The sequence below is a fragment of the Geotrypetes seraphini genome, chromosome 7, assembly GCF_902459505.1.
Source record: "Geotrypetes seraphini chromosome 7, aGeoSer1.1, whole genome shotgun sequence".
Taxonomy (NCBI): Eukaryota; Metazoa; Chordata; class Amphibia; order Gymnophiona; family Dermophiidae; genus Geotrypetes; species Geotrypetes seraphini.
Genome location: NC_047090.1, coordinates 197,709,704 through 197,735,744, shown reverse-complemented (window position 1 = coordinate 197,735,744; position 26,041 = coordinate 197,709,704). Strand labels below are relative to the sequence as shown.

The window sequence follows — 26,041 nt, the reverse complement described above, 5'->3', positions numbered from 1 at the left end:
AACCTTTATATTCTTCCTACCCTCCTCCCTCCCTCCCTGGATGCGCAATTCTTCTAACAACATATGTATAATTATATTAAATCTTTAACTTATGAAGTAATAATCTATGGTACCATTTTGTATATCAAAGACCCCCTAGATAAATATAAAAGAAGCTCTTATTAATTATGACAAGTACAGCTATACAATTGATTACACGTAACTGGAAAAACTGGGATCGTCTCAATTTTGCATTCTGGTGGGTAAGTTTATGTCAAATATATAAATATGAAAAAATGAGAGCTGGTCAGTTAGGGAATTTTAAAAACTTTAATCTAATATGGGGTCCATTGACATCTTTTGTAGATTTAATAGAAGAGCCTTTTTGTATAGAGTCTTGCACAGACTGTGAAACAAAGGTGCCTTCGTTAGATAAGAACAGCACAGGAGCAATGCCTCCCCCAAGATTCACACAGGCTGAGCATGTAGGCATAACTGGATGTCCTTGACTAGAATACAGTTCTGGTACATACCCAGAATGCATCAGGCATCATAAACAGCATAGTTCTCTTCTTGCATGGTTCAGGCTGGAATGATTTCTTGCAGACAATGGTTCAGGCTTTATGACGTCAGAGAGGCCTAACCTTCAGGTTTGAATAAGGAATCACCCCTACAAACCCTAACCTCCTTAGCCTTTCTTCATTCGAGAGGAGTTCAATCCCCTTCATCATTTTGGTCTGCTGCAGGTGAGTAACTTCCCTTTATAGATATAAGAAAGGTCAGTAGGATTTTATGCTATAGGAATCTCATTGTAAAGCTCTCATGTGAAAGTGCTGTATTATATTATAGTAAGAATCTTGCTGTACAAGTGTATGAAATTGCTGTACAATATTACCATAGAAAATGCATAAATCCATTGTCTAAAAAACGCTGTAGAGTAATAGTATAGAAATTTCATAATTCATTTCTTTTGGTTACTAATATTTGAAATTCTCTTCTTTAGGTGAAAAACCCTTTCTGTGCGAGGTGAAGGGTTGTGGTCGTTCCTTTGCTGAATACTCCAGTCTACGGAAACATCTGGTTATTCATTCAGGTAATATGGTAGTTCTGCAAGTGCTTCTCTGGAACTCTTAAATTTGAATGTGTTATTCTTTCAGGAGGATAATTTAGTATTGTAATCAGGATAAGTCATCTGTCTTGAATGCAACTGGGTTTGATACAATCGTCTAATGACAGTTTATCTAATGGACAGTTGGTCAAAAGATACAATTTATTGGAAGACTTGGCATCCAAATGGCAGTTGAAATTTTATGTGGTCAAATGCAAAGTGATGCATATTGAGAAGAATAAGACAAATCATAGTTACCAGATGCTAGGGTTCATCTTAAGGGTCAGTGCCTAAGAAAAAGATGTAGTTGTCTTCGTAGACAATATGCTGAAACCTTCCACCCAATGTGTGGCGCCAGCCAAAAAAGCAAACAAGTTGCTAGAAATTTAAAAAGGGATGGTAAATAAAACTAAGAATGTTATCATGCCTCTGTTTTACTCCTTGGTGCATCTCACTTTGAGTATTGCTTTCAATTCTAGTCAGCATATCTTAAAAAAGATATGCTGAGCAGAAAAAGTTCAAAGAAGAGCGACCAAGGGGATGGGATTCCTCTCGTATGAGGAAAGATTAAAGAGTTTAGGGCATTTCAGCTTGGAAAGAGATGTGCTGAGGGGAGATATGATTGAACTCTGCAAAGTCCTAGGTGGTATTGAATGTGTACAAGTAAATCAATTTTTTTCTCCATCATGGTAACATAGAATTTTGCTACTAAACTAAACTAAACCTTAAGTTTATATACCGCATCATCTCCATGGATGTTGTGGAGCTCGGCACGGTTTACAAGAACTTAAAATATAGGAAGAGAAGGAAAAAAAAGGTTTACATGAACTTATATATAGAAGAGAAGAGTAAGGGGGGGGATAGAATTACATTTTAGTGAAAAGCCAGGTTTTCAGTTGCTTGCGGAATAATTGGAAGGAGTCCAGGTTCCGCAGCGGGGTAGTAAGGTCGTTCCAAAGACCTGTGATTCTGAAGAGAAGGGATTTTCCCAGTTTGCCTACATAGCGAATACCGTGTAGAGAGGGGAAGGATAATTTATACCTTTGGGTGGGTCTGGTAGCACCAGGACTCGAGGAGTTATAAGATAGTGGGATTAAGGGAGGAAGGATGCCGTGAATGATCTTAAAAGCCAGGCAGGAGCATTTGAAATGGATTCTGGAAATCCAGTGAAGTTTGGCTAGAAGTAGGACGACATGGTCAGACTTGCATTTTGCAAAGATCAACTTGGCTGCAGTATTCTGGATTAGCTGGAGTCTTTGAAGACTTTTTTTTGATAGGCTTAAGTAGATGCCATTGCAGTAGTCTAATTTGGAGAGGATGATGGATTGGACAAGGACGGCGAAATGTTGTTGGCGAAAATAGGATCTTACTTTCCTCAGCATGGGGAGGCTGAAAAAGCATGATTTAGCCAAGGAGTTGAGGTGGTCATTGAGGGAGAGAGAAGAATCGATAATGATGCCAAGGACCTTGCTTGAGAACTCAAGCTGCAGTGCAGCGCAGCGCCTGAGGGTAGTGCGAAGAGGGTGGGCAGGTGTTCTAATTTTGGGCCGAGCCAGAGTAATTTTGTTTTTGATTCATTTAATTTCATCTGTACCGAGAAGGACCAGGAATGGAGTCTCATTATGCAAGCTGTAATGTTCTCATGGAGGTTGGTGAGGTTCTGGTCTGTCTCAAGGAGGACAAGGATGTCATCAGCATATGTGTAGATTGTTTCAAAGGGGGATAATTGGAGGAGTTTCAGGGAGGACATATAGATGTTAAAGAGAATAGGGGATAGGGGTGATCCCTGAGGGACACCGCAAGATGGTGTCCAAGGAACGGCTACTCTTTGGGTTTTGGCCAGGTACTAGGGACCTGGATTGACCACCGTGAGAACGGGCTACTGGGCTTGATGGACCATTGGTCTGACCCAGTAAGGCTATTCTTATGTTAAAAATTACAAAGACTAGGGACACTCGATGAAGTTACAGGTAACAGCGGTTAACATAGCTGCAGTTGCATACCAAGTATGGGGGGAGGGATGTTCTACCCCAGGCACAAGCACTCTGCTTAGTTTATTTTGCTCATTTCCACCACCACCAACAGCCTGTCCTAGCATTTTACTGTTTTACTGTTTTTATTTAAGTCTTAATTCCAATTACCTGTTCTGCCTTGTTAGCCTGCTTGTTCCCTAAGGGGACTGCCGCCGCAAAGCGGCGGCGCCGACAACTCCACCCACATTCCTCCTCTGGTAGCGTTGCCTTCAAATTTTTAAGCTTTGTGGCACACACCAAAGGAGCGCATCTAAGGAGCAGGTCCTGCTCCTTTATGCGCTTCTTCATGCAGCTGTTTCATGCATTACGTTTTCTCTGGCCTATCTTCACTTTCTTTAAATCTACAGGTAAACTCTCTTATACATCTTTGAAATTATTCTTTATTTACAGTTTTCTAACTTTATTCACTTTACACCCTACTACATTTATTCCATCCCTATCTTCTCACTACTACTTTAAGCAAATGGCTTCTATTCCAACAATATGGGGCCGCCGACCACCTTCCCGAACCTCCCCTCTCTCCCCCACTGAAATTCAACCTAGATGTTACATTACCATCCCTACTACCTCAGTTTCTCCCTCTCCTCCCCTACCACCTTTACACCCTTCCAATATCAACATAGGTCTCGTAAATGTGCGGTCCATCAAAAATAAATATCATTTAATTCACGACTCAATTCTTCAACATAACCTCCATATCTTGTGCCTCACTGAGATTTTGCTATCACAGGGGAAAGAGGCCTATTTGACCCAAGCCTGCCCCACCAATTATAAAGCAATATTTCAACTATGTCCAAATAAAAAAGGAGGAGGCTTAGCCATCATATATCATTCTTCTATTCCCCTTCAGTCTTACTCTCCTACTTCTTACTCCACCTCCCCGGTCGAAACTCTTCAATTTTCTATAAAAAAAACTCTCCATCTTTTAATTTTCTGCTGATCTATCTCCCCCCGCCGGTTACAAAAGCTTCACTATCTATCCTTATTTCAATAATTTCTGATTTTAACATCTCTCATCCCAATCCCATAATCCTCAGAGACTTCAATATTCACTTTAACCTACCTAATCATCACAATACATCAGAACTTTTGACCTTAATTTCTGATCTCTCTTTAACCCCTCTTATCTCTTTGCCTACCCACTCTGCCGGAAATACCATAGATATGATTTTCAGCTCAACTTCCATCAGTCATCTCCTTCAAAATTTCCAATTTCATTCCCTTCCCTGGTCTGATCACACCCTTATCATTTGGCAATTAGAATTTCTTTCGCAACTACTTTCTGTTCAACAGAACACAAACATCTCCAGAAATATTAATAAAATAACACTCTCAGCCATTCAGACCTCTTTTAAACTAAAATTACAAGATTTCACTGCCCTTTCAACTGAAGAACAATTCTCCCTTTGGGAAACTTCTACAAAATCCTTAATGGATCTCCTTGCTCCTCCTCAGGAAAAAATTTTTCAAAGTTAGAAACTAGAAAAAAAACCCCCTGGTATAACGACGAATTAACTCTCCTTCATCGACAACTTCGCTCATAGAAACACAGAAACATAGAAATAGACGGCAGATAAGGGCCACGGCCCATCCAGTCTGCCCACCCTAATGACCCTCCCCTACCTTTACCTTGTGAATAGATCCCACATGTCGATCCCATTTGGCCTTAAAATCAGGCACGCAGCTGGCCTCAATCACCTGAAGTGGAAGACTATTCCAGCGATCAACTACCCTTTCAGTAAAAAAGAACTTCCTGGTGTCACCTCGCAGTTTCCCGCCCCTGATTTTCCACGGATGCCCTCTTGTTGCCGAGGGACCCTTGAAAAAGAAGACATCTTCCTCTGCCTCGATGCGGCCCGTGAAATATTTGAACGTCTCGATCATGTCTCCCCTCTCTCTGCGCTCCTCGAGCGAATATAGCTGTAATTTTTCTAACCGTTCCTCGTACGGGAGATCCTTGAGTCCCGAGACCATCCGGGTGGCCATTCTCTGGACCGACTCCATCCTCAGCACATCCTTGCGATAATGCGGCCTCCAGAATTGCACACAGTATTCCAGGTGGGGCCTCACTATGGATCTATACAATGGCATAATGACCTCCGGCTTACGGCTGACGAAACCCCTACGTATGCAACCCATGATTTGTCTTGCCTTGGATGAAGCTTTCTCCACTTGATTGGCAGCCTTCATGTCCTCACTGACGATCACCCCTAAGTCTCGCTCTGCTACCGTTCTTGTTAGGATCTCACCATTAAGGGTATAAGTCCTGCATGGATTTTGGCTACCCAGGTGCATAACTTTGCATTTTTTGGCATTGAAACTGAGTTACCAGGTCATAGACCAGCGCTCCAGTAGGAGTAGATCGTGCATCATGTTGTCGGGCATTGAGTTTTTGTCCGTTGTGCTTTTGCCCACTACATTGCTTAGCTTGGCGTCATCGGCGAATAATGTTATTTTACCTCGGAGCCCTTCTGCCAAGTAACTTATGAAGATATTGAATATGATCGGGCCCAAGACCAAGCCTTGGGGCACTCCACTGATCACCTCCGTCATTTCAGAGGGGGTGCCATTCACCATTACCCTTTGAAGCCTACCTCCAAGCCAGTTCACAACCCATTTTGTCAATGTCTCGCCCAATCCTATAGAACTCATCTTGCTTAGCAACCTGCGGTGTGGTATGCTATCGAATGCTTTGCTAAAGTCCAGGTATACGATGTCCAGGGACTCCCCAACATCTAGCTTCCTCATCACCCAGTCAAAGAAGCTGATCAGGTTGGATTGGCAGGATCTCCCCTTAGTAAATCCATGTTGACGGGGATCCCGTAGATTCTCCTCATTAAGGAATGTGATCTCTTTGACTGGATCACACTATGCCTGTCCACAGGTCTCTTCCCAACCGAACTTGGACACATCCTCGTATCCCCCCGCCTCAAAAACAACAAAGAACCCATTTCCTCCGCCACCAACTACAGACCCATAGCCAATATACCACTCTTCCAAAAACTCATGGAAGGCCTTATTAACCATGACCTCACGAACTACCTAGAAAAATTCAACATCCTTCACGACTCACAATCCGGCTTCCGCTCAAATCACAGCACAGAAACGGTCATAGCTGCTCTAACCAATTACCTCTTCCACCTATTCTCTTTGGGAAAAAGCGCCCTAATACTCCAATTCGACCTAAGCAGCGCTTTCGATCTGGTCGACCACGATATCATGCTCCGCTGCCTCGACTCCATCGGCATCTCCGGCCATGTACTTGACTGGTTCTCTACCTTTTTAACCAACCGCACCTACCAGGTCCACAGTAACGGAACCTTCTCCCATCAATGGCATAACCCCTGCGGAGTCCCACAAGGCTCCCCATTATCCCCCTCCCTTTTCAACATTTACTTGGCCCCTCTAGCACGGATACTAGCCGACCTTAACCTTAAATCTTTCATATATGCTGATGACATCACCATTATCATTCCCCTAACTACATTCACTCAACAGACGGAACAACTCACCTCCTCTATCCTCACCAAACTAGAACAATGGACCTCACAATTCAAATTGAAATTAAACACAGAAAAAACCAAAATCTTCCTGGCAAGCCCTAACCACAAATTAACCAACACTTCCCTGAAACTGAACGGCCTAGAATACCCCATCAACCCCACCATAAAAATACTAGGAGTCATCCTAGATAGAAACTTGACCTTCGAAGCCCACACCAGTGCCCAGGTCAAAAAATGCTTCAGTTCACTCTGGAAACTTCGCACCATCAAACACTACTTCGACCACCTCTCCTTCCGCTTACTGGTCCAATCACTAATCCTAAGCATATTGGACTACTGCAATATCGTATACCTGGGAGCCTATAAAAACACCATCAAACGTCTCAGAATAGTACAAAATGCTGCTGTCCGCCTCATCTTCAGCCTCAAAAAATATGACCACGTCAGCCCCTACTACACCAAACTCCACTGGCTGCCGGTGGAGGCAAGAATCATCTTTAAATTCGCCTGCCTATGCTTCAAAACCTTAGCAGGCTCCTCACCAATTTACCTATCTGACTACCTCGAAATTGCAGGCCCCTCTCGCACTCGAAATACCTACCTGTTTTCTTTTCCCTCCCCGAAGGGCTGCCTCTACAAAAAATTCCTCAACCGATCCCTAGCATTCCAAGCGGGCAAATGGAACAAATGCCTCTCCACTCTCATCTCCAATTCCCCCCCCTATCAAACTTTCAGGAAGCTAACCAAAACCTACCTTTTTGACAAATTCCTCTGAATGCTCCGACCCCCTCCCCCCTCCACCTCAGACCTCGACCCTTCCCCAGACCCTTTACTGCCGTAGGCTACACTTCTATTTGTAAACTGCTATATGTAACTCATAGCAATCATAATCACTCCTACTATACTTCCCCCGAGTATATTACCTACTTGAAAAAACTAACTTTGTCAATGTACCATCTAAAATGTAAATGTAACGTGATTGTAAAATTGCATTGTCTAAAGTACTAATATAACATTAACTAAACTGTATCTTCGCTGTAATTGTACAGTCTCTTCTTCTGTTAACCGCATAGAACTTCCACGGTAATGCGGTATACAAGAATAAAGTTATTATTATTATTATTATTATTATTATTAATTGGTGTTTGATTAGGGTTTCCATTAGTTTTCTCACTATTGATGTGAGACTCATCGGTCTGTAGTTTGCTGCCTCTATTTTTGAGCCTTTCTTGTGGCGTGGAATGACGTTAGCCATCCTCCAGTCCAACGGGACGCTGCCTGTACTAAGGGAGAGGTTGAAGAGCGCGGACAGCGGTTCCGCCAAGACATCACTCAACTCCCTGAGCACCCTGGGGTGTAGGTTGTCAGGCCCCATAGCTCCATCGAATATAAATGGCGCAAAACTCACTCACATAATCTTCTCATTCTTTTTAAGGAAAAAGCCACTTACTACAAAATTGCTATTCAACAAACCAAAAAAGAATACTATTCTAAATATATCAGTACAACTTCTAATTCCTCTGCTCTCTTCAATCTAGTTCATTCTCTCTCTCCCTATTCCAAAAAGAAACCATTACTCCTTTTGACGCAGCCATCTACTACTGAACTTGCACTCTTTTTTGACACCAAAATCAAGAACATTAGATCTCATTTCGGACCTCCTATTTCAGTTTCTACTCCAGATTTCTCCAATGATACTACTTTTCTCTCATTTAGTACCTGCTCCAATTCTAAACCCCCTTCTCTAGCAAACCTTTTCCAAATTCTACAATCATTAAACACACCTAATAATCCTACAGAGAACATTCCTCCCTCACTTCTTAAAAAATTCTTCTCTTTTTTCGGACCATTCCTTCTGGAAATGGTTTCTAAATCTCTTTCTGACAATCTCGTCCCAAAAGCCTGGAAATCAGCCCTTGTCTTTCCAAAATTAAAAAACCACAATCTAGATTCCTCTTTACCAGCTAATTTCCGTCCTATCGCTCTAATATCCTCCCTCTAATATCAAAACTGACCGAGAAAATTATTCACAACCAACTTGCAGAATTCATCGACAACACTCATGCCCTCCATCCACATCAAACCGGTTTCCGTTCTTCCTATTTTACTGAATTATCATTGTTAGGTCTTATTTCAACCATTTACTATTTTCTTGACCATCAAAAATCTGTCCTTATTTCCCTTGATCTATCTGCAGTATTCGACACCATTGACCACTCTCTTCTCATTACTCGACTCAAAGATTGCGGCCTCACAGGTTCGGCTCTTTTATGGTTCACCTCCTACTTTACCGAACGCAGTTTTAAAGTTCATTCAAAGGAAAAACTTCTTCACCTATAACCCAAACTTACGGAGTTCCCCAGGGCTCTATTCTATCGCCTTTACTCTTCAATATCTTTGTCACCTCTCCTCACTCCTAGCCCCAGGGCCGCCATCAAAATTTCTGGGCCCCTTACTGAGCAATCCTATTGGGCCCCCCACGCACCCCTTCCCACCCCCCGACCCCCCCTTCTTCCATGGGCTGAATACACATATACTTTTCTCTGTCGCCGCACTCTTTGACCAAAAGATTTGTAAGCCTGCAACCACGTCAAGGTACTCTTTCAGCAGGGCCCTAGCCTAACCTAAACTAAACTAATCTATACCTATCTATTCTAAACTAACATATGTCTAATACTGAACTAATAACAAACTAACAAACATCTGCATAATAAATAACTAATAAATAATAGTGCTAGTAGCTATAATTCACTTTTGAATGTAAAATCTCAGTTAAGGATTTCTTTTGACCTTTGTAGGCCAGAAGTAGATCACAATTGCACAATATTTTTTGTAACAAGTATTAAATATGTTTTTATAAATACTGTAAGCTTAATAAATATATCAGAAAAAACTACACATCTGAGCGCATATCTAAACATACACATCTGAGCGCATATCTGAACATACACATCTGAGCGCATATCTGAACATACACATCTGTATGAGCCCATCCTCCTCAGCTTGCCTATAGCTGCATCATGCATGTTAAAAATGTACGATATGTTGATATGTGCACCTTCCTTCCTTCCCATCCATCCTCCTCAGCCTGTCCTTACACATCCACAGCTGCATGTTAATGATGTATATGTTATGATGATAAATAAGTGCATATGAGCACATCATTAACATGCAGCTATGGATGAATATATAATAATGATAACATCATTATATATTCATGAATCAATCTGATAATCATCACCACCAGGCTGTGTGTGTTATGGGATGGAGGAAGAAAGGTGCATGTTTAAATTGCGCGGGGACAGAAATCCCACCCGGCCCCGTGAGGACTCCCACCCGTCCCCGTGAGGAATCCCTCCGTCCCCACCCATCCCCGCGAGGAATCCCCTCCGTCCCTATAAACTACAGAAATAGATATTTAATTTAATTATGCTACTGAATTAAAGGCTCTGGTAGAAACCCATTTAAAAATAAGCAGAAAGACTTTATTAATTTGGAAATATTAATTGGGAAGAATACATACTTTGTAAACGGGTTTCTACCAGAGCCTCTAATGTTTATAAATTTTTATCAACACAACTAATATACTACTTTATCCTGAAACAAACAAAAAAAGAAATTATAATTTTTTCCTACCTTTGTTGCCTGGTTTCTGCTTTCCTCATGTTCTCATTTAATTCCTTCCATCCACTGTCTCTCTTCTTTCTGCGTCTTCCATTTGCTCTGTTACTGTGCCTCTCCCTTTCTCCCCCCTCCCAAATTGGTCTGGCACCCATCTTCTTCCCTCAGCTCCCCCCATAGTCTGGCATCTCTGTCTTCTTCCCTGCCAGTGTCTTCTCCCCACTCTCTCTTCCCCATTTCCTTTCAGCGTCCTTCTCCCCCCATCTTCCCCATGTCCTGTCAGCATCCTTCTCCCCCTCTGTCTTCCACATTTACTTTCAGTGTCCTTCTCCCCCCTGTCTTCCCTATGTCTTTTTAGCGTCCTTCTCCCCCTCTGTCTTCCCCATGTCCTTTCAGCGTCCTTCTCCCCCCTGTCTTCCCCATGTCTTTTCAGCGTCCTTCTCCCCCTCTGTCTTCCCCATGTCCTTTCAGCGTCCTTCTCCCCCCTCTGTCTTCCCCATGTGCTTTCAGCGTCCTTCTCCACCCCTTTGTCTTCCCCATATCCTTTCAGGGTCCTTCTCCCCCCTCTGTCTTCCCCATGCCCTTTCAGCGTCCTTCTCCCCCCATCTTCCCATGTCCTTTCAGCGTCCTTCTCCACCCCTTTGTCTTCCCCATGTCCTTTCAGGGTCCTTCTCCCCCCTCTGTCTTCCCCATGTGCTTTCAGCGTCCTTCTCCCCCCCCCCGTCTTCCCCATGTCCTTTCAGCGTCCTTCTCCATCCCTTTGTCTTCCCCAGTGCTTTCAGCGGCCTTATCCCCCCTCAGTTTTACCCATTTCCCTTAAGCGTCTTTTCTTCTCCACTCCACCTTTCCTCCCTGCCCCTTACCTTTGTGGCGCTTCCCCACCCGACAGACAACAGAACAGGCCCGGTCGGACAAACCTCCCTGCCCTGTAGCAGCAAATCTAAATTACCTTCTTACAGCAGCTGGAGTATTGAAGCTGCTGTAAGAAGGTAATTTAGATTCGCTGCTACAGGGCAGGGAGGTTTGTCGGCCGGGCCTGTTGTCGGTCGGTCGGGGGAAGCACTACAAGGCTAAGGGGACCTGACCGGCTGTGCACACTTCCCCCCGGCCCCATGGCTGCACCCGGGGCGGACCGCACCCCCCCCCTTCGGTACACGACTGCCTTTTCCCTACCTGCCCTGCCACAAGCAGCCGACCGGAAGTCTTCCCGATGTCAGCGCTGACGGCGGAGGAAGGGAGGGCTTTGCTTAAGGCAAAGGGCAGGGCAGGAGAAGGAGAGGAGACTATGCTTGCGACCCTGGGGGAGCCCGGGCCCCCTGTCAGCTCCGGGCCCCTGAATGCAGGACTGGTAGTACTGCCCTGATGGCGGCCCTGTCTAGCCCAATCTATTAGATTCACTATCTTTGCCTACACGGATGACATTCAACTACTACACCCCGTCAATAGCTCTAATATTACAGAAATACAAGAAATTAACAATAAACTAGATAAAATAAGCGACTGGCTTCATACAAATAAACTCTCTTTTAACATCGACAAATCTTGCGGTCTCCTACTCCCAACAAAAAATAATGAATCTTTATCGGGGAAGATTTTGATCAAATCCTCCTCAATAAAAATGAAAACAAAAATAAAATTACTGGGAGTAATCATCGACAAAGATCTTATTTTCCATGATCATATTAGCTCAGTAGTTAAAACCTGTTTTTATAAGCTTCGCCTCATTCGTTCTCTTACCTCTATTCTAGACATGGATGCAATTACAACTCTGGTTCATTCCCTAGTCATCTCACATCTCGACTACTGTAACTCTCTATATAACGGAATTCCTCAAAAAGAAATTCGACGTCTACAGTTAATCCAAAACACAGCTATCAAACTCATCTTTAAATTAGGGAAATATGACCACGTTACCCCCCTCCTGAAAGAAGCCCACTGGCTTCTCATCTCTCACCGTGTTACTTATAAAACAATCATGCTGACCTTTAAAATTCTACTCTCCCATCAACCCTCCTACCTCGATAGGCTTCTCAATCCACAACGCCCTACAAGGTTGCTCAGATCTGCAGAACAGAACCTCCTTTCCATTCCCTCCTTAAAGGATTTCTTCTACACTAGGAAATCAAACTTTTCAGTAGTTGCCCCTACCTTATGGAATGCTTTACCATTTCATCTCTGTCAAGAAAAACAGCTTGATAGATTTAAGATAAGCTTGAAGACTTTCTTATTTCAAGATGCTTTCAACTGCTCTTGAATTATTTCATTTTCATTCAACCAACTGCTTCTATGAAGCGATCCCATTCCTAATGTTTTATCCTCTCCCCCCACTTTCATTCAACTCTTTTTTTTTTCTCTCTCCCCTCTCTTTTTTCTTACCTATTATGTAACTTTACCCCTCCCCTTCTCTTTTATCCTCACTCTCAAGTATGTCCTGTTTATGTTATTAATTGTACACCTCTACTACTTCTCTTTATAAGTGCTACATTCCTTTATTCCTATTTTTAATATTTTATTGTAAACCGGCTAGATACTAGTTGATGGTCGGTATATTAAAAACTAATAAACTCGAAACTTACAGCTGACACGTTGGGACCTCCCGCCCTTCTCTGCTTCTGCTGCTGCTGTTTTCTGAACCAGCTGCAGTGGCAGAAATCTGAAATACAGCCATCACATGACCTTCGGGCACCTCCCCATGACTGCTGTTCCATCCCCTCTGACATCACTTCTTTGTTCCGGAGCAGAGCCAGCAACTGCGGGAAGGTAAACAAAGGTCCCGCGATGGCTGCATTTAAGTTTACTGTTGCTGCTTCTGGTTTGGAAAAGCAGTGGCAGTGGTGGGGAGGTAAAGTGGCAGGATACTGGATGGAATTGGGGTAGAGGGAGAAAGAAGGGAGCAGGATACTGTATGGAAGTGGGATGGAGAGAGACAGAAAGGGTGGATGCAGGGTGGAAGTGGGGTGGAGGGAGAGAGAGAATGGAGCAGATGTTGATTGAAGTGGGGTGGAGGGAGAGAGAGAAGGGGGCAGATGCTGATGGAGGTGGAGTGGAGGGAGGGAGAAGGGGCAGATGCTGATAGAAATGGGGTGGGAGGAAGATGCTAGATGGAAGGGTGGGTGGAGAGAGAAAAAGGGGCAGATGCTAGATGGAAGTGGGGAGGAAAGGGGAGCAGAGGCTGAATGGAAGTGAGAGAGAGAGGCAGATGCTGGATGGAAGTGGAGCAGAGAGGAAAGAGAAAGGGGGAAGATGCTGGATGGAAGGGGGTAGAGAAAGAGGGTACATATTAAAGAAAAATGGGTACATGCTGGATGGGGAAAGAAGATAGATACTGCAGGTAGTGAAGGAAAGGTGGCAAGCTGTAGATAGACACAATGAAACGAGGGAAATTGAGGAATGGATACTAAGAGATAAATTAATCTAGATAGAAACAATTTCCATAGCCAGACCAATGGAGGGGAAGAGATGGAAGGGGGAGGCAGATAGATTCTGGAAGGGGATATAGAAAGAGGGTAGATGTCATATGGAAGGGGCAGAGAGAAGGGCAGACAGTGGATGGAAGGACAAGAGTGATGAGAAGATGAGGAAAGCAGAAACCAGAGATGACACAGGTAGAAAAATGTTCTATTTCTTTTATTTATTTATTTTTTGCTTTAGGATAAAGTAGTAGTATAGCTGTGTTGATAAACGTTTATAAATAGACAGCAGTATACTTTACTAGAGATTTTGACCTCTGAAAGCTCATTGAAAAGAATATTAGTCCAATAAAATGATCTTATTTCCCATTTTCGTTTTACTTTTTTTAAAAAAATTGTGAAGTGATTATTTCTAAATTTTTTCAAATTTACTTCTGATATCTTTATATTTTGCACAATTTTAAGGGGCATGCATAACTGTTTATGTGGTGTTGCATTGTACAGAGTCTGGCGTCTTGGTGGTTCAGTTTAGCTTTTGTTTAGATATTTCTGTTTTTAGTTTGTGATTACTTATTCCAAACTGGGCCAAGAGTGTTTTCTTTGTTCTGTCTGGATGAAAGACATGGTTTTCTGTTAGCCTTGACTGCAAGATCAATCTGTACTAATCTGGCTGGTTTAGTTTTACAGTAGGTGTATTATTGATGATCTAGTGCTCACTGCAATGTGTAAAATGCTGCCTTTTCCTAGGTACACTTTTGTTGTGTAATATGTGGATTATTATTAAAAATCATGTTTTTCATATAGAGGACAGTAGTGTTAAAAAATGATTGGCCCAGGGTGTCACATATGCTGGGTACACCACTGCATAGCTGGTTTTAATAAAGGTTTGGACAAGTTCCTGGAGGAAAAGGCCATAGTCTGCTTTTGAGACAGACATGGGGGAAGCCACTACTTGCCCTAGGTTTAGTAATATGGAATGTTGCTACTCTTTGAGTTTTTGCCAGGTACTTGTGACCTGGATTGGCCACTATGGAAAGAGGACACTGGGCTACATGGACCATTGGTCTGACCCAGTATGGCTATTCTTATGTTATCTAAAGGACAATTTATCTAAAAGTTAATTCATCTAATGAATGATTGGTCTAGAAATTAAATACAGTAGACTCTCAGTTATCCAGCACCCATGAGGATTAGTGGATGTTGGATAACTGTAGTTTCTGGATGCTTGAGAATTAGTGTAAGAATAGTTTTGTCTCCTTTCCCACCTCATTCTATCATCCCTCTCCCCATAAGAACATAAGAATTGCCGCTGCTGCGTCAGACCAATGGTCCATTGTGCCCAGCAGTCCGCTCCCTCAGTGGCCCTTAGGTCAAAGACCATTGCCCTAACAAACTAGCCTTACCTACGTACGTTCTGGTTCAGCAGGAACTTGTCTAACTGTCTTGAATCCCTGGAGGGTGTTTTCTCCTATAACAGCCTCCAGAAGAGCATTCCAGTTTTTCACTACTCTCTGGGTGAAGAAGAACTTCCTTACGTTTGTACGGAATCTATCCCCTTTTAACTTTAGAGAGTGCCCTCTCGTTCTCTCTACCTTAGAGAGGGTGAACAACCTGTCTCTATCAACTAAGTCTATTCCCTTCATTATCTTGAATGTTTTGATCATGTCCCCTCTGTCTCCTTTTTTCAAGGGAGAAGAGGCCCAGTTTCTCTAATCTCTCACTGTACGGCAACTCCTCCAGCTCCTTAACCATTTTAGTCGCTCTTCTCTGGACCCTTTCGAGTAGTACCGTGTCCTTCTTCATGTACGGCGACCAGTGCTGGATGCTAGTGCTGCCTGATTCGCAATTCGAATTCATTCACCGATTCACTTTGGGTGAATCGATTCGAATCAATTTGATTTTGTAAAAAATTGAACTTGCCAATTCATCTGCCCCCTTGCTAGAGACCCGTTCGGGCTTTCCCTCTGCCATCGGAATCCTTCCATCTAATGTAACTTCTGGTTTTGCGAAACCGGAAGTTACACCAGAAGCAAGGACTCCGGTGGTAGAGGAAAAGCCGAGTGGACCTCTGGGTGCAGAATGGCGGCAACAAGGTGATTTTTAATTGGTTGGCTGGCAGCTGATGCCCGCGCCTCATCTTCCCGCATACACGCTCATACTTCCCCCGGAGCCCGGCAAACTCTCCCGATCCGCCACCGGCATGCACCGCTCTTGCTGCTGCTCAGTGGCACGCGCCTGCTCTTCCGGGTCCTGCCAGCGGCTGTCCTCTCATCGGCCACATGACGGCTAGAGCCCCGCGCACCTGCAAGCACCGGGTAACATGGTGCCACACGGGGGATCCCGAGGAGCAGCGCGAGCACATTGGAAGTGCTGCAATGCAGAGACTCTTCTCACTTGGCTTTTGCAAGACCGCATTTTCTGCAACTCACAGGAAAAGTGTATGTCCGCTGTGCGAAGCACCCGGAGCTCTTGGTAGGTGCCACAATGCACAAGTGTTACCCTCTGTCAGTCAAATACTGGGCTTCTGTAATGGGAGTCAGAGCTGGGGGGAGAGGGAAGATGGGAGGTGGACTTGGAGTTGGTGGACTGGAGAAGGAGAGATGAGGGAAGATGGATGGACTTGGGGAGGGGGAGATGAACTTGGGGGAGAGGGGAGTTGGGGAAGGGAGAGGGGAAATGGGAGGGATAGAAGAAATAATGGATCTAAAAACAGGAGAGGGAGAGAGATGGTGGACAATGGGATTTAATGAGGGAAGGAACAGAAATAGAAGTTGTACACAGGGGAGGGGGTAGAGATACTGGATAGGAGGGTAGTTGGGGAGAGAAAGGGAGAACTGGTGGAACCTGGGGTAGTGGGGAAGGAGAGAGTGATGCTGGATGAAAGGGTAGTTGAGAAAAGGTGGATTTGGGGATGGAGACGAAGAAAAGGAAAGATGCCAGACCTCCGGGGGAGGGAAGAGAAACAGAAGGGGAGGACAAAGATAGAAGATGGATGGTTAGCACGAAGAAAGGAGATCCTGGCAAGTGAGTTATCAGAAAACAACCAGAGCCTGGGACCAACAAGATCTGAATAATGACCAAACAACAAAAGGTAGAAAAAATAATTTTATTTTCTGTTTTGTGATTACAATATGTCAGATTTGAAATGTGTATCCTGCCAGAAGTGGTGTTAGACTGCGAATGTGAGCTAGGATTTAACAGAGAGATGAAAAGTCTTTTTTGTTTATTTTGTTTACACCACAGTGCCAGTGTGGGTAGGAGAGGGCAAAGGGGGGTGAAGAGGCTATAAAAGGGGTGAAGAGGCTATAAAATAAGCCCACCAGGATGTTTGAAAAAAAATACCCATTTGGACTGGAAAATCGAATCGAATAATCGATTCAATAGGCTGAATCGAATCAAAATATTTTTCCTGAATCGGGCAGCACTAGTGGACGCAGTATTCCAGGTCCAGCATCTGTTCTTCCCTTCTTTCTTGGTCACTTTTCTCCCCCCACATCCATCCATATCCCCTCCCTTACACCCTGCAGGACCAGTATCCTTGCCCCTTTCTCCCCCCCCACACACACTTATGGGTCCAGCATCCATGGCAGCGGGTCCTGACAACATGCCTCCCTTCCTCTCTCTGGCCCCCGAAGTAGCAGGCAGGAGTCGACAACCCCTCCCCCACTTACCCGAAGCAGCAGATCTGGTCCTGACAACATAACAACATAAGAATAGCCTTATTGGATCAGACCAATGGTCCATCAAGCCCAAAAGCCCGTTTTCACGGTGGCCAATCCAGGTCACTAGTACCTGACCAAAACCCAATGTGTAGCAATATTCCATGCTACCAATACAGGGCAAGGCTAGACTCAAATAGGGCACTGGTCTTTGACCTAAGGGCCGCCGCGTGAGCGGAATGCTGGGCACAATGGACCACTGGTCTGACCTAGCAGCAGCAAATCTTATGTTCTTAAGCAGTGGCTTCCCCATGTTTTTCTCAATAATAGACTATGAACTGTTACTCCAGAAACTTGTCCAAACCTTTCTTAAAACCAGCTATGCTGTCTTACCACATCCTCTGGCAACGCATTTCAGAGCTTAACTATTCTCTGAGTGAAAAAAAATTTCCTCCTATTGGTTTTAAGAGTATTTCCCTATAACTTCATTAAGTGTCCCCTAGTCTTTGTAATTTTTTATGGAGTGAAAAATCGATTCACTTGTACCCGTTCTACTCCACTCAGGATTTTGTAAACTTCAATCATATTTCCCCTCAGCCATGTCTTTTCCAAGGTGAAGAGCCCTAACCATTTTAGTCTTTCCTCATGCAAGAGGAGTTCCATCCCCTTTACCATCTTGGTCGCTCTTCTTTGAACCTTTTCTAGCGCCACTATATCTTTTTTGAGATAAGAAGACCAGAATTGAACGCAATACTCCAAATGAGGTTGCACCATGGAGCGATACAGGGGCATTATGACATCTCTTTTTTAATAATTCCCAGCATCCTGTTTGCTTTTTTGGCCGCCGCCACAGCACATTGGGCAGAAGGTTTAATTGTAATAATAATAATAATAATAATAACAGCTTATATACCGCAAAACCGTGAAGTTCTATGCGGTTTACAAAGATTTAGCAAAGGTACAAATTGATTGACTTTAAGAAGGGAGTAAGAGAGAGGGTTAATAGGACAGGAAATCCATTTTTGAGGAGAGAGTGATCAATAGAACAAGTTAATCGCTATAGAGGGGAGAGAGAAGAGAGGATCAGTTGTCTAGATACTTTAGGAACAGGTGTGTTTTCAGATGTTTCCTAAATTCCTCATAAGTAGTGGGCGAAAGCAATTGTTCTAGGTCTTTACCCCATGATGCTGCTTGATGCGAGAGAAGATGTAAATGGTGTTTTTTCAGTTTACAACCTCTCACTGGGGGGGAAATGAAGTTGGAATGTGAGCTTCTCTTGTGTCTGTTGGCTGAGAAGACGAAAAGGTCAGTTATATATTTAGGGGCAAGTCTGTGTAGTGCTTTGAAGCAGAAGCAGGAAAATTTAAACTTTACGCGTGCTTCCATTGGCAGCCAATGCAGCTGCCGGTAGTAGGGTGTCACGTGGTCAAACTTCCTCAGCCCAAAGATCAGTTTGACCGCTGCATTTTGCATCAATTGTAAACGCTGCATGTTCTTTTGGGAAATTGCTAAATAGGCGATGTTACAGTAGTCAAGTAGACTCAGTATGAGGGATTGGACTAGGGTTCTGAATGCCGCTGTATCGAAATAAGCTTTAATGGATCTGAGTTTCCAGAGAGTGAAAAATCCCTTTCTTATCAAGGAGTCCACCTGGTTTCTCATGGTTAGGCACTGATCCAAAGTTATACCTACTATCTTTATGGTAGGTTGGATAGGGTAATTAAGATTATTGATACATAGTGGTGATTTGGTGTCAAGCAGATGTGGCGAAGCAACGAAGAAAGTTGTCTTTTCTGAATTAAGTTTGAGCCTAAAGGTTGTCATCCAGTGCTCCATCACGTTTATGGCTTCTGAAGCTTTAGGAATAGTTTCAGAGATAGAATTAACGAATGGGATGATGATCGTAAAATCATCTGCATAACTAAATAGTTTTATCCCTAACTGGGTTAGCTGCGTGCCTGGTGAGGACATGTAGTGAAGAGCAATGGAGATAGCGGAGACCCTTGTGGCACACCGGATGGATTGCTCCAGGTATCTGAAAGTTCATAATTAAAACGTACTTGATAAGTGCGGGACATAAGGAAACCACGGAACCAATTCAGCACCTCGTCCCTGATACCAATGGCGTCTAGGCATTGCAGCAGTTTCCCGTGGTCTACTAGATCAAAGGCAGAACTCATATTGAATTGCATAACCAGGGCATTAAGGCCCTTACTAAACAGTAGGTGCAGATTGTCTAAAATAGCCGCAATTACTGTCTCAGTACTGAATAACGGTCTAAAACCGGATTGAGTTTCATGTAGGAGAGAGAACTGATCCAGATAATCCATCAGTTGGGTGTGTACCAATCCCTCCATAATTTTTACAATAAACGGAATGGATGCTGCTGGTCTGTAGTTGGATATTATAGCTGAAGATTCTTTTCGATTTTTTAGAATTGGGGTAATTATTATGTGACCATTATTAGAGAGGAACTTCCCAGTTTTTAGGTTATGAGCCAAATATTGCATCAACGATAGTTTAAATACTAAAGGTGCCGCTTTCATGATTTCTGGGGGGCATGAGTCCAGAACGCAATAGGATTTAGAGTATTTGTGTTCAAATATATTTTATTGAGCTCAACATAACCATCAAACATGAAACAAACCAAAAACACGTAAGCTCAGCATTTTAGAGAACAAAACCCATCCCCACAGAGAAAAAGCCCCCCCACCCCAACACAACCCATCCCAAAATAAATAACCCCCCCCCCCCGGGGTCCTCCTTCCAAGCACATCTCAGCCAGAAAAAATCATACAAGAATTAGGCAATCCAGGTATAGCAAAATAAAACAAAATACAGAGATTCAACTGTTCAGCAAGCGGCTCCGTGCCAGCGGGGTCATTGTTGTCCAAAAGGGTTCCCAAGTATGTTGAAAGACTCTGCCGTGGAGAGAAGCAAAGTCCAACACATCCCTCCGTTCCCACATCAATAGGGTAATCATTCGACATCGCCAAAGAGAGTAGTCGGGAGCAGTATCTTCAAGCCAGTTCTGCAAAATACATTTCAGGGCCATCAAGACAGTCCATTTAAGGAAAGCTGCCGCTCCCCGCACACGAGGGAAATAGTGAGGAACAGTTCCATAGTAACATATTAACATAGTAACATAGTAGATGACGGCAGATAAAGACTCGAATGATCCATCCAGTCTGCCCAACATGATTCAATTTAAATTTTTTTTAAATTTTTTTAATTTTTTCTTCTTAGCTATTTCTGGGCAAGAATCCAAAGCTTTACCCGGTACTGTGCTTGGGTTCCAACTGCCGAAATCTCTGTTAAGACTTACTCCAGCCCATCTACACCCTCCCAGCCATTGAAGCCCTCCCCTGCCCATCCTCCACCAAACGGCCATACACAGACACAGACCGTGCAAGTCTGCCCAGTAACTGGCCTAGTTCAATATTTAATATTATTTTCTGATTCTAAATCTTCTGTGTTCATCCCACGCTTCTTTGAACTCAGTCACAGTTTTACTCTCCACCACCTCTCTCGGGAGCGCATTCCAGGCATCCACTACCCTCTCCGTAAAGTAGAATTTCCTAACATTGCCCCTGAATCTACCACCCCTCAACCTCAAATTATGTCCTCTGGTTTTACCATTTTCCTTTCTCTGGAAAAGAGAATAACAATAACAAAGGGGAGCGGCGAATGGTAATTTTCCAAATGCGCTCCACAAAGACAAAAATAGCATTCCAAAAAGTTTGAACAGCAGGGCATGTCCAAAACATGTGTCCCAAGCCCACTTCTGGAACTTGGCATCTGAGACAGGCAGCAGTTTCATGAAGGTGGGATAAATATGCCCTCTTAGGAGAGATGTACAATCGGAAAACCAACTTATAGTGTTGTTCCCAAAAAGTGGTGTATTTTTGAAAGGCCGGCAACCTACAGACAGCCTGCAAAAGCACATCCTTCGGCAAAGCCACTGCAAGGTCACGTTCCCAAGCCTCCCGTAAAGTGGAGTGATCAAACAAGGGGGACTCATCCTTCAAATGGTGATGATGGAATTTGAGAGGGACTGGTAGTTGAGAACCAATGGTAAAAGCCGTGGAGAGCAATTCATGACATGAGGCATTCAAAGAGCTGGAGGGTAAGGAAGAAACGTAATGATGAATTTGTATATAGGCAAAATAATCAGTGGGAGGGATACCAAATAGAGAGTTGCGCGGGGACAGAAATCCCACCCGTCCCCACCCGTCCCCGCCAAAATCCCAGCCATCCCCACCCGTCCCCGTGAGGAATCCCTCCGTCCCCACCCGTCCCCGTGAGGAATCCCTCCGTCCCCACCCGTCCCCGCGAGGAATCCCCTCCGTCCCCACCCGTCCCCGCGAGGAATCCCCTCCGTCCCCACCCGTCCCCGCGAGGAATCCCCTCCGTCACCATCCTTCCCTATAAACTTCAGAAATAGTTATTTTATTTAATTATGCTACTGAATTAAAGGCTCTGGTAGAGACCCATTTACAAATAAGCAAAGAGACTATTAATTTGGAAATATTAATTGGGAAGAATACATACTTTGTAAATGGGTTTCTACCAGAACCTCTAATGTAAATATAAAATATAAATACTCAGCTGATGAGAACCCACAAACTGTCAGCTGAGGACTTCCTTTGCAGTTGGCCTGGGGTCCCTTTTGCCAAGCTTGGCAAGCAGCAGTAGCGTCCCTGAGTCACAGATGCTGGCACCTCAGTGGCTCATGGATGCTGCCAGCGACTGCTGCGCTTGGTGGAGGGGAGTTCTGACCATCTCTAGAGGAGGTCCTCTGCTGGCGGTGCTTGGGGATCCCCACCAGTCACAGCAAGGGCCAACAAGTACTTCAACACTGTAGAAATAAAACCAGAAATGCATTTCCTTTTCTTTTGAACACAAAACAAAGATATCTGCCATATACATTTCCCAAGGCAGATGACTCTATGCAATGTCACCTCGGTAACAAAATACAAAAATAGACAAATACACCCCCTCCCTTTTTACTAAACCACAATAGTAGGTTTTAGCACAGGGAGTTACGCTGAATGCCTCGCGCTGCTCTCAATGCTCATAGGCTCCCTGCGCTAAAAAACAATATTGCGGTTTAGTAAAAGGGAGCCATAGTGCAAAATATAGACAGCAGATATAAATTCTCAAAACAGACACATTTTGATCACTAAATTGAAAATAAAATCATTTTTCCTATCTTTGCTGTTTGGTGATTTCATGAGTCTCTGGTTGCACTTTCTTCTTCTGACTGTGCATCCAATCTTTCTTCCTTTCTTTCAGCCTCCTGTATGTTTCCTCTCCTCCAGACCTCATTCTCTCCCCCAACTTTTTCTTTCTGTCTCCCTGTTCCCCCTTCTTTCTGTCTCTCTGTCTGCCCCCTTTCTTTCTTTCTCCGTGCCCTCCCCCAAGCCACTCGGTTTGCTGCCACCGCCATCGGGGAATAGTCCCCAAGCCACCGCTGTCCCAAGCTTTCCCTGCAGAAGCGTCGCGCTGACCAGCATTCCGCTCCCTGACGTCAATTCTGACGTAGGAGAGGAAGTTCCGGGCCAACAAGGCATTTCTCCTCATTCCATCCAGCCTGAGCCCCATCTCTCCTTGATCCAGCATTTCCCTTCTGTGTCTGTCAGAATTACCATTCCACCTATTTTCCAGCATCACCCTTCTTTGTGTCCATCTCACCTATATCCCTATCTCACCACTTTTTCAGAATCTTCATTTGTCTCTGTCCTTGTCTTTACCCCATATTCACCATTTGCCCTTTCAATGTCTTTATCTCCCCCCCCCCCACTTTTTCAGCATTACTTCTATGTCTCTTTTTCACCTCCTCTTCATGTCCCCTCTGTATCTCTATCCTTATTCAGTAGGTCCTGCTTACCCTTTCTCTTCTTTGTGTCACTATCTCCATTTTCAGTTTTCCCCCCTTTTCCTTTGTTACTGCCAGAATCTTTCCACCCTCCCTCCACTCCGGCCCAGCCCAGTATGAAATATTTCCTTTTGTTTCCCTCCCCTCTCTCTTTCTCTCTCTCTTCTCCTCCCTCACCCACGAGTCCTGCATCTGGCCCTCTCCCTTCTACCTGCACCTGGCAACACCCCCCTGCTCCGCGGCTCTCTTAAGCAACTCGTCAGCAGCGGTGATCAAGACAAGCTGCCGACATCGAGGCCTTCCCTCTACGAGTCCCGCCTTTGTGGAAAAAGGAAGTTGAAACAAGCGGGACTCGCAGAGGGTAGGCCCCGACGTCAGAAGCTGCTGCTGAGTTGCCGAAGAGAGCCGCAGGTAGAAGGAGATAGGAAGGCTGTAGAAGCTCCGGAGCATGACACCGAACCCGGCCAGGATGATTTCTTTTTCAGGCTGCTGCTGCCGCTGCCATCCCCCACCCGAAATGACAAAAAACAGCCTAATGCCCGCGTCGGGAAATAGCCATGCTGAGCAGTGAGCTCAGCACGTACACAGATGAAAGCCTTGCTTGCTGATTGGTCCGGCGGCACGGTGGGGCGGGGCCGCCGGACCAATCAGCAAGCAAGGCTTTCATCTGTGTACGTGCTGAGCTCACTGCTCAACATGGCTATTTCCCGACGCGACGCCAGACTTGTCTTGTAAGCTGCATGCTTGCATCGCCAGAATTTAGGTAGGTTGTTTTCATCCCCGTGGGAGTCCCGTGGGCAAGGGGGCGTCCCCGTGGAAGTCCCGTGGGTCAGGGGGGCATCCCCGTGGGAGTCCCGTGGGCCAGGGGGCGTCCCCGTGGGAGTCCCGTGGGCCAGGGGGGGAACCCGCGGGATCCCCGCGGGACCCGCGGGATCCCCGCGATCCCCGTTCCCGTGCAGACCTCTAATACCAAACTCCTCTTGCAACTGTGCAAAAGGCTTAATTTTGCCATCATCATTGACCAAATGAAATACATAATGAATTCCCCTTGTTTCCCACCGAGCAAAACTCGGTCCATCTATTCCAGGTAGGAAGGAGCTGTTAAAGCGGATAGGCAGAAAGGGAGATACAGAAGCAGAAAGAGCATGAAATTTACAGACCCAGCGCCAAACTTTCCGCAAGGGACGGTGGAGCACTTTCGCAGAGAGAGATTCAGGTATAAGAGAGGGAAGAGAATGAAGATATGCACTAAAGTGAGTAGAGCGAAAACAAAAAAGTTCCAAAGAAGTGTTAGTGAACGCTGAAGTACCCCTAAAAAGATCATTAATGTGGCGCATACCACAACCAACAGTCAAATAATGAAGGTTCAATAAACCCAAGCCACCCCTGTACCACGGAGCCGCGGCCCTCTTATAAGGCAAACGAGGCCGCTTCCCAGACCAAAGGAATCTCTGAACCAAGCGTACCAGGCGTCTCTCATCTCGAGAAGACAAGTAAAGAGGAAGGACCTGAAAGACATATAGCCAACAGGGGACAATAAGCATATTGTAAAAATGCACTCGACCTAAGAGCGAGAAGGGGAGAGTTCCCCATAGCTGTAATTTATTCTGAAGGGCCTGGAACAACGGTTCCACATTCAAGCGATACAGTTGAGATAAGTCCTGAGGAATAAAGACCCCCAAGTATTTCAAAGTTGAGTCCGCCCAACGAAGAGGAAAGGCACCCCTCCATCGGGAATGCAGCTCAGGCGGGAAAGGTAAGGCCAAGGACTTTTCCAGATTAAGAGACAGACCAGAATAAAAGCCAAATTCGGAAATGAGATCCAACGCAGTGAGTAAAGAATCTTCAGGCCTAGTGAGAATCAAAAACATATCATCCGCAAATGCCAACGTCTTCAACTCAATCCCTTCAACACAAAGGCCCTTCACATCCGCAAAGCCCGAAGAGTACCGAGCAAGGGTTCTAAAGAAAGAAGAAACAACAGGGGGGAAAGAGGGCAACCCTGTCGGGTTCCACGGAGAATAGGAAAATAATCTGTGCGGATCCCATTGACGAGAAGGGAAGCCCGCGGGTTAGAGTAGAGAGAACGTATAGCATCCAGGTAGAAACCCCCCAACCCAACATGTTCTAGGGTACGAAACAGGAAGGACCAATAGACATTATCAAATGCCTTAGAGGCATCAAGGCTGACAAACAGAGCCGGAAGCTGATGAGAGTGACAATGGGCAAGGGCAAAGAGAACCTTACGGACATTACAGACGGATTGACGCCCCCGGACAAACCCAACTTGATCCTCATGAATAAGTGCAGGAAGATGTGGAGCAAGACGATCAGCCAACATACGGGCAAAAAGCTTGAGATCCACGTTGATCAAGGAGATGGGACGATAGGATCCCGGGGAATCAGCCTCCTGACCAGGCTTCAACAATAAAGAGATAAGGGCCTCATTGGCATAACGTGGAAAGGCGCCCTGAGCGATAGCAGTGTTAAAGTAAGCCAGCATAGGGCCACAAAGATGAGGAGAGAGAAGTCGGTAAAAGTCACCTGAAAAGCAATCCGGACCCGGAGCTCTATCAGAGTGGAGAGCTTTAATAGCAGATTCCAATTCAGCCGCCCTAAAGGGGCTATTAAGAGAAGAAACTACGTCGTCCGGCAGGTGAGAAAGACCAGAAGACTGAAGATAGTCCGTCAACAAATCCGGGGAAACTTCATCGGGAGCCGCATATAACCGGCTAAAAAAGTCAAAGAGCACTCCAGAGATATCAGCCGTTTTGGTCACCACTCCCCCACTCGGGGTCCGAAGAAACAAGATCGGCTTTCTATTTAGCCTCAACTTTAATCAAGCGGGCC

At 44.8% G+C, this 26,041-nt stretch overlaps 2 protein-coding genes across 7 annotated transcripts in view; one reads left to right on the top strand and one right to left on the bottom strand.

Moving 5' to 3' along the window:
* ZNF410 (zinc finger protein 410) overlaps positions 1 to 26,041 on the top strand; it is a 224,336-nt gene that overhangs the window by 136,594 nt on the left and 61,701 nt on the right. For all 6 annotated transcript variants that reach the window (XM_033950774.1, XM_033950770.1, XM_033950769.1 and 3 more), the window contains one exon: positions 983 to 1,072. In XM_033950774.1, coding sequence (XP_033806665.1) covers positions 983 to 1,072 — 90 coding nt within the window. The remainder of the gene's footprint in view (positions 1 to 982; positions 1,073 to 26,041) is intronic.
* Positions 572 to 26,041, bottom strand: part of FAM161B (FAM161 centrosomal protein B) — a 351,011-nt gene continuing 325,541 nt past the window's right edge. The window contains exon 9 of the mRNA XM_033950765.1: positions 572 to 738. Coding sequence (XP_033806656.1) covers positions 609 to 738 — 130 coding nt within the window. The 3' untranslated portion in view covers positions 572 to 608. The remainder of the gene's footprint in view (positions 739 to 26,041) is intronic.